The sequence below is a fragment of the Cupressus sempervirens genome, chromosome 11 (assembly GCF_028749045.1).
Source record: "Cupressus sempervirens isolate cs-2001-9-10 chromosome 11, ASM2874904v1, whole genome shotgun sequence".
NCBI lineage: Eukaryota > Viridiplantae > Streptophyta > Pinopsida > Cupressales > Cupressaceae > Cupressus > Cupressus sempervirens.
Genome location: NC_143128.1, coordinates 11,341,318 through 11,355,505, shown reverse-complemented (window position 1 = coordinate 11,355,505; position 14,188 = coordinate 11,341,318). Strand labels below are relative to the sequence as shown.

Genomic DNA, 14,188 nt, shown 5'->3' with positions numbered 1-14,188 from the left:
CATGTATAGAGAGGGACAAGGAGAAAACTATAGTGAAACAAAATAATATAAGTATATATTAATACATATAGAGGGGAGATAGAGATAGTGGCCTTGAATAAGGGAGAGACAAAGATACATGACATGAGTGAACTCAATAGAGATATATAAATTTATGGGAAGATAATGAGATGATGAGGTTAATGTAGAGAAATTGATAGGGGGGTAAAGATGGAAATCAAGATATGAGATATTGAAATGGGGGACATGAAAGGGAGAGAGTTAGGTAGAGGGGAAGAGGAGAGTTTATATATAAGCCTAAATAAAATTAAGTCTTGATTATATATCTATACCAAATTGAACACTTGGACTTTTACATAATAAATAGTAAACCCTAAATCACATAAAAAGTAACCCTGAACATATCTTAACCTTGTTACTAAACCTACTTCAACATTAAATTAAATTAAATGTCATCTTAAACAATATTGGAATTGTTTAGACTAAACAAAATTGAATACTAAATGTAAATTCATGGAGTCTAACTTAATCCATAAAGGAAAGAAAGAAAAAACCAAACGCTAATAACAAATTTAATTTAATCTTAATCTACACCAAATAGTTACCTAACACTAACACTAAACTCAAATGAACCTTGTCCGAAACAACACTTAAGTAAACTTTAAGCTTAAGGCTAATTGAACATTATATATCAAATTAAAACCTAATCATAAACTATTACCTTTCTAATTAGGCACTGAAGCATATATACTTGAAAACTCTAGCAAAGAACCTAAGCATAAAATCAAACCATTTCAACTCAAATCATAAGCCTTATAAAATCATTGTATCCCTCCCCTTAGCCACTAGTTATATATACATTATATAATATATATAGATAAATTCTAATATATCAAGACTCTAATTTCTTACAAAAGAGTTCACATTTTAAAATTAAAACATAGATATCTAATGTATATATAGTATATATTGTCTATATCTAATATGTTTGAAAGACATCTATTAATTATATATAATATATTATAGTCTTTAAAATCTAACCTTAATATACATTTTCAATTATTCTTCTAAAAATGTTGTAAATAATTTCTATCTATAAATTATCTACACAAATTAGAGGAATCTATCTTTAAATCAAATTGTAAATTAACATGTCATAATTGGTCTACTAACCAACCAGAAAATGGTATTAATGAAATATCTAACTATTAATTTAGATTCGAACATTCTTACCATTCCACATTAACGATTAATTATCTTTTTGTTCAATTTCATTCGAGTGCATGCCACAAGTATGCACTTCTATATGAATGCCACAAGTAGCAGGTGAGATAATATAATGACAATAGCATGGATGCTAACAATGTGGAGAAGAATCAAAGAAAACATTAGTATGATTATGATCACAATAGCATTGATAAGTATGTGCAGCTATTTAACTGCAATTTTAGACTCATTAAGAGACTAAGGAAGTAATTTCCTTATTTCAAAACATTTTTGTCCCAAGAAAGAGGGATCTGTATCATATTTGTGGAAATTTAGAGATCTGTCAATTGTTTTAGCTACATTAACAATTAAACACCTAATCAGACAGATCGATCTCTTGATATTCCAAACAGATACATTCCACTGATTCAACTTCTATAGTTGTTCAATATTTATCGTATTGGAGCCCACTTCCTTTCTGGCCTATACTAACATCATTTGTAGTCTCAGAAGGATCTATTGGAATTTCTCTGTGTCCTTCATTTTTCATTGACTTTTTATCTGGTATAGCAGGGGATTGATGGAATTCTACCATTGGGGTCAAAGATATAGTTTTAATGATATATTGATGGAATATGGACTTCTAAATTTTGTCAAATTATGTTTTCACGTGAAAATTTAAAGCCAAAGCCTTTTCCAATAGTGTCTTGAATAAAATGCAGTGCAGTAAAGGAGATAAATTAGGAGCTTCTCTATGAAATCCAACAACTTGTTATTCTGGGTAGCTCTCTATATGATGTGAAACTTAACAGCTATATCTGTGAATAGTTAGATCTATATATTTATAGGTACAACTGTAAAATTTACATGGTAGAATAAAGAAGCACAAACAAGTTCTTTCCAAGTATTGCAGAGTAAAACTATTCTAGAAGATTTTTTTCTGAATTTTAATCAGTTTCTCCTTTTCTATCAGTTAGATCACATATATTTGTAAGTATAGTTGCAAAATTTTATATGATATCAGAGTGAAGAAAATGATTGAATGATTCTAACAAGGCAGAAAGAGTCTTAAGTCATAGTACTCCTTGGTTAACTTAAAGCTAAGAGAGCATGTGATTTGTAAATTATACTAAAGTTGCATGACCGTTTCAATCCTATTACATCGTTTACTCCAACATCTTAGAGAAAGTGAAAATGATAACTATGGTGTAAATATTAAACACACAGAGAAATGAAACAAAATGGTAAATAAAGAAGACGAATATGCAAGACACAATATATATCATGATTCAAAAGATCTTGCTTATGTCTACACTCTAGCAGAGAATTACTATTAATGAACAATCAATACAATTACATGGACTGCACACAGCAATTATAAAGAGCTTTATGAATATAAAGAATCGAACAAGAATGAATAATCAGTAACTGTTTAACTCCATATCCCAACATATGGTCCATTGTGCCTCCACAAACAAGAGAAAGAATGCCAATACATAATGTACTATACTGTGGTAGGTACCTCTGCAACAAATAATCTGTCTTCCTTTCGGAAGATAGAATCTTAAAGTTGTCAAATTGTTGAATTTCTTCTCAAGTGAAATGTTTGAAGGAATCAACATAAATGATTTTGAAAAGTACTCATATTTCTCCAATCTGATGATGGACTATGACTCTGTCATAGAAGACTCAAGAACAGTGATCACTGAAGTGTGAGGTTTGTTCAAATGAGAATCAAAATATGTCGAGATAGTAGCATGGAGTGGCTGAAGGATAACAAGAGAATTCAAACCAAGAGAAGATACAACTCGACGTGGGTTGACATTAGAGGACATAAAGTAAAAATAGATTTCTACAATTCATAAGATATTTGAAGTTTATTCTAAATTTGATAATGTAAATGTTTTTGTGTCAACATTTTAGATCATAATCTATGATCTAAGATAAGATGATCATTAAAGAGAGAAAAATGATTGAGGAAAGGAAAATATGTCCTATTTGAAGTTTATTCTAAATTCGATAATGTAAATGTTTTTGTGTCAACATTTTAGATCATAATGATCTAAGATAAGATGATCATTAAAGAGAGCAAAATGATTGAGGAAAGGAAAATATGTCCTCAATATTGTTTTCGTCAAAGAGAGGTTCAACAAACAAATGATAAATATCAGACAGGATGATATAATGCTCATCAAAAGGACAAGAATGAACCTATTGAGAGGACCTGAAGTAGTATTTAGAGAAGCCAAAATCTCTATCTTACTTGTAGGTATTGCATATTTAAGCTATTTTTGAAGAAATTTTTATTCTCAGTTAGATCATAATATATCTAAATGTACCAATGCAAAATTTTACATGGTATCAAATTTTGGTGTTAAGGAAAGAAAGCAAAAACAAATTATTTGGAACCTATATTAAAAGGAGAAAAACATTCTGAAAAGGCCTTTATTTTTCTGCCAGTTTTCATATGTTATCAGAATGGAGAAATTGACTAACAAATACTTGAGTAATACTACTCTTTGGTTAACATAAAGCTGATAGAGCATGCAATTTGTCAATTGCGGCATGCAATCCAAAAATTACAGCATATTCAAACAGTTAATTTCAGTAACACAAACAGACCAAAACATTAGGATTTTGCAAAGAGATTACAAATATAAATGAGTGCTTGCAGACGAATAAAATTAGGATGGAAAAGAGTATACGAATATAAAAGAGGTCTTTGTAGATCAATAAAACTAAAAACTCCATCCCCAACAACAAAAACAATTATGAAAATGCATCTCCATTGAGTATAAAAATTATGAAAATACAATTCATAATGAGATTGTGGAACAAAAGAGTGCCTTTTTATTAAACATGAGGTTCCAGGCCAACAAAACTAAGCCAAACCAGAGGCCACACGAATTACGAAGAATACTCCCACATGAATTACAAAATAATAAGTTTCTTCAGAGGCCCAGATGTGAGGCTTGATAGCAGTCCTGCTATAAGACCCACAAAAGCTGCACATTCCAGAAAAAATCTCTTCTTTGATCGGATCATTTTCCAAATTCCTATTCAAGATCATCTGCAGGTGAAGGAGATTCGTTCAGATTTCTTTCAGCCATTTTCTATAGAACTTTCCATTGCATGAAATATAGAAACTGTATCCATAATAGAGTAAGTAAAAAAGTGTATCAGTCACAGGTTAAATAGGTAGAAAATGAAAAACCTTTCACATTCCATTTCATTCCACCCCCAAAAAGAAAAAGTCGGAATGAAAAGTCTCTTCAGTTCACAATTTGTTCGAATTGAAAACCATTTACATTCCCTCCTCCCATACGAAAACAAAAAGTTCCAAATTTTATTTCAAAATGCAAGCTGAAATATTGAGAAGAAAAGGCACTTGATTATTAATGCAGAATAGTATGAATGTGTTAATGAAAATTAATTATGTGCTATAAGGGTTGGGCCTTCAAAAGTTTATTCATTTAGTGTATTATAATACTTGCAAAATCTTGACTAGGGTTGCTTTTATATAGACTTTTGTTAACTCGCTTGTTGATTTTTAGTAAGCCAAATTTTGTTAATGGGTTATTCAAATTAATTTCAACAAAAATTCTAGCATAAGAAATAATCTTTTTATCGAAGGATTGATGTGCAATCATAGTCGGCTTTCCCAACAAAGAAACAATTTGCCGAAGGATGTCTTGACGCCAAAATTCTAGGGGAAGGCAAGGCAAGCAAACCCAAACTAACACTGTTGAAGGGAGATCCTCAGCAGAAGTAAATCCTGAATGCCAGGGTTTGACAAATAACCCCACATGGTTGTAGAAATAAGGGCCTCCTTCAAAAATAGATCACGATCAAACATGCAAGATAATACAAAAAAAAAGAAGCTATTCTCTGCCAACATAATCTCCATATTGCCTTCCACCTACCATGAGTGGCAGATCCATGCCTCAAGAACAGATAGGAAAATTCAGATTCCAAGAAATTTTCATATCAAAGCATACTTGGTCCAATATTCAATGTCCTCTATTACAACCGCTGGAGGAATAACCAGAATAGGGCAATCATGGCTACGCGAGAAACAACCATTAAATTTTTTTCAACTTGGAGGTCTCCCTTGAATAAAACAATTCAGATCTCATTGAATGCACAATTGGAGAAGAACCATCTGTTCTCACCAATGTAGAAGAAATCCTAGGCCCTGCCATGCAAACAATTAAAACCCCAATCCAAAATAGATTGCAAAAGATTTCCAAAAACCAAAACCCATGCAAACTTTGTCCACCAGTCGGCAATCCAAACAGAATAGGGAAGAATATCAGTAAAAACCAAACATCAATCACGGGCTAGGGATAGGCTAGGGATAGAGCCCTAGCCCAACCGGCAGCTAGCGCTTCTCATCACTCTCCAATTCTTTTTCACCAAATTTCCGAATATCTATTTTAATTAGAATGCAATCATTTCATATTTAATTCTGATTTTTTTTTATATTTAGCAAATTAGGTAAGTGAAGTCTTAATATTTTAGTATTTGTGGCATATGCTATTGTAATCAGTTTTAATTAACTAGTTATTAGTAAAACCTATTTCAACCAAGTTAGTTTGTTCTTAAAGATAGTTTCTATAGAAAATTAGTTTAAACATCCTAAATTTTTAAGTTATTAATTATTCAATATTATTTTTCTACTCTTCTATTTGCTAATTAGTTTGGGTCTTATACACGAATTTCACAAATTCATAATATCACTCACAATTTCTTAGGCAATTCTCTCAGATACATTATAACAAATATGTAAACATAACTAAAAATTGGACTATAGGATTAATGGTTAAAAAATTGCAAATATATAAATTAGCACACTTTAAAATATCATTAATAGTTTTTAAAAATTTAGATTATAAGATTAATGGTTTAAGAAGAATAAATTTTCATGTCTTTTTCAATCTAAAATATTACATTTTATAATTTGTTTTGTTGCAATTAATTTGATATATTTTATACAATAAAATATATTTGTTATATATTATAGTATTTAATAAGGTAGATTTTAAAATTATATATTAATGTATTGTATATTGTTGGTAAACAAATTTGTCACAGTAGAATTTGCCCAACGAAGTGTGTGGCAAATTGTTCACAACAATTGGATAGGCCCTTGATATGTGGCCTTCCTCTACATTTAGAGGGGCAACTCCGTCATATGATATAATTTTTAAATGGTTTTCAAATAAAGAGTCTAAAACTTCAAAGATCAAGAGAAAGCCATTCAGGACGAATGCGCCACATGCCCTCACAACCTTCTTGGGTAAACAAGAACGATAACAAAGATGATCAAGAACTACGCTTGAAAGTAACCAGTATTACCAAACACATTCATTATCATTCATAGACACTCGCATAGTACCATGAGAATGTCTACTAAAATGCATAGCAATTTTGATTTCAGTATAAGAAACCCAAAGCACATCTCATTTCGTTTCCTTGCACCAAGAAGACAAAAGAGATTTTCAATTTCAGAGATAAAAACTGTACATACTTTCTAAAATTTATCTCTCAATCAAAATTTCAGCATAGTGTTCCCTTCTTTTTAAAACCAAAAATTCCCTTTAGAAAGCCCAAAAGAGCCCTTATATAGACATAGAGGTTAATAACCACCTTTTTGTGGTTAGTAACTACCCCCCAAATATGTGATTTGGGTGAGGTTAATTAACTTTTGTAAAATTAACCTTTATGAGTTGAAACTTAACTTTACATACTTTGATAAGAAGATTGAATAATAAATCCTTATCGATCACCTCATCATTTCATCTCCTAATATTGTATCTACACATATATCCAAACCAAGAATCTTTAGAGCATAATCTGTTCGAAGGCTACTCTTGACATTTTTCGCAAATGTTGCTTTCATGAAAAGATCTACTTCAACATCTGGTACAATTCCAGCTTCTTTCTCTCTTTTGTCCAGCTCATATAACATTTCATATTTGCTACCAACACCTTGACAATTTGCAAAGAAATTCAATGCCTCTCTAACAGTCATCACCCTTACATGCAGATCATTTTGACTTATGTAAGCAGATGTCTTTTGAGGGACAAACTCGTCCAGTGAATGGCCATTGTAAGTAATGGAACCACTTGCCTTTAGCTCCTTGTTTTGGTACTGTAAGTATAATCATCGGGTATGTGCCCATTGCTAGTTAAATAATGGCAGTTGCTCAATGGCTGCCATTTTCAATGCAGCTCCATCATCCTCCACATGTCGCATCTCCATTAGACTTTATTCTTGCAAAAATATTTGAACTTGACATTGCCCACTTTCTGTTATTGGGCAGTGACAAATTAGCAGGGTTTTTGAAGTTCCATTCTTGATAACTTGTCCATTCCTACTTGGCTATCGGGGAAATGATGAAATGAATATCAACTCCTCGCGGGAATAACACTTAGCAAACAATAGTCATCGGCCCTGCAATTAACCTCACTAATAGGATTGCGATATGTGACAAAAGTTCTAAGTTTTTTAATTTAAGAAAAATGTCATCATCTAAACACGTGAGCTGTATTCATATTTCTAGTCGTAGCTATGCCTTCTCCTTTTCTCGAGTCACTAAGATTAACATCAACATATGCAAAACCCTATTTCGGTGATCTCATTTTGGCACAAGTTGGTAGGACACCAACAAAGGTTGAAAAAACTAGATTAACACTTGCCAATTGCATCTGCTTATAAGTTTCTAAGGCTCATTTTATGAGACCACATTTCTTTCAGGCATTTTGTCAAACACTAGGCGTGCATCCTCTATTTTGCCACATTTAGCATATAAAAAGATCAATTTGGAATTAAGACACACGTCTCAATTAAAGTCCTTTCTGTGAAATCACCTGGGTATAATTCATGAACTCATAGGTCATACCAGCTCAAAGCTGTGCATTTGGTTTGAGCATTTTGTTGAACACCTGGACTGTGTCATCAATTCTGCTGCATTTTGAATGCAAATATATCAATTTGGATGTGATCATGTTGAATGCGTATCTGCCTATGAATTTTCTTGGCCTCCCCTATTGTGTTCATCTTATGTGAGATCCAATCACCAATGCGAATGTTATTTCCATGCTGACAAATGAGTTTCATGATTCACCACTTTGGGTACTTGAATTTATTTTCAAGGATGATAATAAGCATGAATCTTTCCTGCGTCAAATGAACTTTCATATTTTCGGTAATTGATGAATCCTTAGCTCTATTTTTTTGTGAAGCTTCTCTGTTTCCTTCAGTAGGCAGCGATCTTTCGAATGAATTTTAACCCATGTCTAGTGGAGTGGGCAATATCTATAGCGCAGTCTTGGGCTGTACTATTTTCTTCAATAGTTTTTCTATCTTTTCCACCATAGCTATTATCATTTGTATAATCTGCATTTTCATTCTCTAATACACCCAACTGTCCTCTCAAAAACTTGCTTGATTCCCCATGGCTAGGATTAGGAAGGATTCTGCACGCCTACTTTGCAAAAATTTCATCTTCTCATCAGACAAATCTTTCTCTTGTTTTATTTCAAGCCATTCACATATCTAATTTCTCATGGAGTTATTTTTAAATAGGTTAATAACTGTTTCATAGAGGTTAAGAAAAATGTGTTTTTGGGAGCTATCATTAACCTTTTGAGAGGTTAAGAAAAATGTGTTTTTGGAAGCTATCATTAACCTTTTGAGAGGTTAATGGTTAATGATAAAATTGAAAACACATATTTTGGATCTCTCCATTAACTTGCCATAACTTGAGTTTCAGAAGTTAGATTTTAAAAATTTCAAGTGCTGTGTGGAGCTGGGAACAAGCCGGAGACATGAAAGTTTTAGAAACTCAAAAATTCAAAGATAAAATGGCCAATTTAAAGCTCAAAACCAGGCAAGTTTCAAAGATTAACCATGGCTTATAACATTGAAAAAAATTTATAATCGGGCAACAAATTGTGTATGCAATATCTAGTATAGTTATCGTAAGATACAAAAGATTTCCAACAAGTTGCCTATACAATTTTTCATCCACCTTTCTTTGAGTAGAGTTAGCACTGAACTTTAATCCTACTTCACATGGTGTTTTAGATGGTTTAAAATCATTCATATTGAATTTTTTAAGTACATCAAGAGCATACTTAGTTTGAGAAAGCATGATCCTTCCTTCTTCTTGCCATACTTGCATACGCAAAAAATAGTGCATTAGTCCTAAATCAGTTATTTCAAAAACTTGTTTGAGTTGATCTTTAGTTATCTCAATATCATGTGTGTAATCTCCTATAATAATCAAGTCATCCACATACAATACAATGATAAAAAATTTATCATCAATATATTTTAAATACACATTTGGATCAACTTTACATCTTTTAAATCCAACATTTAGAAAGTACTTATTTATTTTTGAGTAGCATGCCCTTGGTGCTTGCTTAAGACCATACAATGATTTTTTTAATCTACACACCAAATTTTATTCACCATATTTAATAAATCCTGGTGGTTGTTGCATGTAAATTTTTTTCTTAAATCACCATGCAAAACTGCACTTTTTACATCCATTTGAAAAAATTTCCAACCAAACTTTGCAGCTAAAGCAACTATTGTACGAATGGAGGTCATCTTAGCTACTGAAGCAAAGGTTTCAGTATAGTCCATGCCTTCTTGTGAGAAACCTTTAGCCACTAACCTTGCTTTGTATTTTTCAATAGCTCCATGTGATCTGAACTTGGTTCTATAGGTCCACTTGCAACCAACCATATTTTTTCCTTCTGGAAGTGTTGTTAGTTCCCACATTGCATTCTTTATCAAAGAATTGTATTCTTCTTGCATAGTTGTTTCTCATTCATCTTTTCCTTTTGTTTCTTCATACGTGCTTGGTGTGTCCACCTACACCACCTTTTTCATAAGAGAATAGTTAGCAAATATATTTCTAGGACCTTCTTGATAAATTTATTGGATGCTTCTAAATTTCTTTGGATTTTCATTATCACTTTCACTTGATTCTTCAACTTGAGTCTCTTCCCATGAAGTAGTTTGTACACCTTGACTTTGACCATTGGTAGAAGTAGATTCTTCTTCATCAATGAAAATTGGAACGAAAGATAATGTTGGGGAGTTATCATTCATCTTCATCAAACCATACATTTCTTTTAATATAGATTTGATTAGTTCTAAGATTATATAACCTATATCCTTTTGATTCCTCACTATATCCAGCCATTATGTACTTCTCACTCTGCCTTTCAAGTTTTATCCTCCTTTCATCATGAATGTGAGCATATAATTTACAGCCAAAAATTCTAAAATGAGATATTGTAGGCTTTCTTCCCCTCCATGTCTCTTCTGGTGTTATGTTCAAAATTGCCTTAGTAGGTGTTACGACAGTATGAACTACTTCAGCAAAAAATTTAGCTTCTAGATTTCTAGAATGAAGCATACTCCTAGCCATTCCTGTTAGAGTTCTATTTTTCCTTTCAGCAACCCCATTTTTTTGGGGTGAATAAGAGACACTTGATTCCTTCTTTATGCCATGTTCTTTACAAAAATCTTAAAAAGCCTTATTCATGTATTCAGTCCCTCTATCAGTTCTTAGTATCTTTAAATACTTTCCACTTTGTTTTTCAGTCAAAGCTTTAAACTCCTTAAACTTTTAAAACACTTCATATTTCTTTTGTAGAAAATACACCCAAATTCTTAGTATCTTTAAATACTTTCCACTTTGTTTTTCAGTCAAAGCTTTAAACTCCTTAAACTTTTGAAACACTTCATCTTTCTTTTGTAGAAAATACACCCAAATTCTTGTACTATAATCATCTATAAAGGTGAGAGAATACCTTGATCCTCCAATTGAAGGTGTTTTAAAATTCATCACTATGAACTAGATGTAGAGGAATTTTCACTCTCCATTATTTACCTTGAGGGAAATTTTCCACATGTTGTTTTCCCATTGCAGATCCTTCACATACCTTGGGACTTAATGATATCTTTGGAAGCCCATGCACCATTTGTAATCTCTCCATAAGCTTGAGACTTTTAAAATTGACATGCCCCAAATGCTCATGCCATAACCTACTCATATCATCATATTGGGCAATAGCACACATATGTTTATCTCCACATTTAGAAGTAAATTATTGAAACTGATATAATCCATTCTCCATTTTACCAATTGCAATAACTCTATAATTATCATTGACATCCTTGATTAAGAACTTATCATTGTAGAATTCTATTTTATGTCATTGACTTGCAATTTGAGATACTGAAAGTATATTTGTTTTTTTCTTTTTTTTTTTCTAAAGAGGGGTAAACGCTTTGACCTGGAGCTATGAAACAGTGAGGCCACAAACAGGGGACTTCTTCCCCATGAGATTTGAACCTTGATGGCAAGGATAATAATGCAACAACTTAACCATCACAACATGCCACTATTGGCAGAAAGTATATATATTTTTAATTCAAGGACTAACTTCACATTTTTTAACAAACTATTATCAACTTTGACCCTTTAACTTCTAAAGCACTATTATCTCCCAAATATATTTTGTCTTTAGTATTTTCATTTATTGATTCAAATTGATTCTCATTATAAGACATGTGTTGTGCAACACTAGAACCAATAACCCAATTATCTTTGAAAATATTATTTTCTTTAAGTACAACACAAAATGCATTTCTTTTAGAATGACAAAATTTTGGAGAATTATTTATCTTTTTCTCTGAATCTCTCTTCTTCTTGAAACATTTATTTTCCTTATGACCCATTTTAACACAATAATGACATTTCCATTTACTTCTATTATGATCTATAGATGAAGAACCTTTATTTTCATACTTTAAATTTCTTTCTTTAAATTTATTACCTTGTGACTTCTTATAATATTGTTTTCCTTTCATTATAAATGCTTGAGATTCACCATCAAATGATTCTTTTTTTTAAAACTTGTCTTTTCTCTTCTTGAACTAACTTAGCACACAATTCTTCAAATTAGTACTTTTTAATTTATCAATAGTATCTAAACCCCTTATAAATGATTGACAAGATCCTAGAAGACTTTGTAATATAATTTGTACAAAATCTATATCATTTATATCTTTTCCAAGAGAAGCAAGATCATTCTTCTTTTCCTTTAACTTAGTAGAATGTGGGACTATCTCTTGCAAGCTTGATAATTTCATATTATATAACTCAGTAGTGAGAGATAAAATCCATACATCACCTGAATTTTGATATAGATCCTTCAAAATCTCCCATAATTTCACTCCACTTCTCTCATTACAAACTTCCAGAAAAACCTCTTTTGAAAGTGTAAGCTTGATTAGTGTTGTTGCCTTCTTATTGCTTTAATCCCAATTATCTTGATCCTTTCTTGGATTTTTAGGCCTCTATTCACTACTAGTCACAATATCATAATAATTTTGAAGAGTTAGAGTAATTTCAACATGAGATATCCAATCATAATAATTTTTCCCATTTAATTTAACTATAGGCAAAGTCACACCAAGTGATTTCATAGTCAAATTCTCTCCTTTTTGGATGAAAATGAAAGAAATTTCAAAAAGCTTTGATGATCAAATTGAAATTGGAAAGTTCTCACCAAATTTTGAAAGAGTTCTTTCCAAGTTCTTACCAAATTTTGAAAGAGTTCTTTCCCTTGTTGTAGTTTTATTTTGCCCCAAAACAAATTGTTGCTCACTCCATGGTTATAGTCTACAAGTGTAAAATTTACACACAAGAAAACACCAAGTGAGCAAAATCCAAGTGGCCTATCTTTTGGAAAAATCCTCCATTTTAGTCAGCTCCAACCTATTAGGGTCCCCACCCATGTGAGCAGCTTCCTTAATGATGTACCTTTCGTCAATCTCAATAACTCTCATTTCACCCAGAAAATTGTGAAGGTGGGGCTAGAAATATAGTAACCAACGGTAAAAAAGCTATCTTTCTTATGCTTCATAAGATTGTGAATTCTAGAATGTATTAACTAGTTTAAAGTATCATTGCAAGGAGTGTAAGAAATCCATATGTAATACCTTAAAGATCTAGCCTTAGTCATAATGTGAATTCTTTCTATAATCCTGCTATAACGTCGAAAAATGTATGTTAATAAAGTTAGCCATTATGAATAATGACATCAAACATGAAAGTTAAAAGGGTATATGGACAATACTTACATCCTTAGTTATAGATAGAAGAACATTATATTGATCCTCTAGGAAAATAATAATATATTGAAAATATTGATTCAAGTATATCTATAGAAAATAAAACATATGCATATATCTTCATTGTATGTACTTCAATTAGATATTTTTTTATATTGAAATAGTGGGGATCATTCTCAAATAAATTTCCAATAGAATGAAATATCAAATAAAAGGATATTCATGTACAAATGAGTATTTATTATCCTTGAGTATTTTATTTATCAAAGCATTGTAGTCTCTCCCTTATATTTCTATACAAGCAGTTGCCTTGGTCTTTTTCCTCCGAGAATTGTATTGCATGAAGAGGGAGATTGAGATTAGAGGAAGCCTAGAATAGTATTTGAGGTAAACTTAAAAGAGAGGGAGAAGATAGAGGATATAATTTTGTCAAATTTGGGTGATCTTGGTCATATTGATTTAGAGGGAGTAAACCACATATTGAGATGGATTCTCTAGCGATCAATAAATTGTAGCAGCTAAGAAAATTGTAACTTATGAATATACCTCATGACTAAATGATTTTAATGGGCCTATCCCATGTGCACATCATTAGAAAGTGACAATTTAAAAATCATGTCACTTGTATTTGCAAGATTTATTAAAAGGTGACGATCTTGCAATAAATTAATTTTCTATTATGATGGATATCTTACGATGTCTATGCAGATCATGATAGATTATACTTTGCATGGTGGATGTTAATATGGTAAGCATTATGAGAATGCATGTGTATAGACCTTATCAACATTTCTTTGAGTACATGTTGAATGCTAT

At 31.6% G+C, this 14,188-nt stretch overlaps 1 protein-coding gene across 1 annotated transcript in view; it reads right to left on the bottom strand.

Moving 5' to 3' along the window:
- Positions 1 to 6,991: 6,991 nt before the first annotated feature.
- Positions 6,992 to 14,188, bottom strand: part of LOC149527982 (mechanosensitive ion channel protein 6-like) — a 31,852-nt gene continuing 24,655 nt past the window's right edge. The window contains exon 8 of the mRNA XM_089807965.1: positions 6,992 to 7,360. Within this exon, the coding sequence (XP_089664091.1) occupies positions 6,992 to 7,360 (369 nt within the window). The remainder of the gene's footprint in view (positions 7,361 to 14,188) is intronic.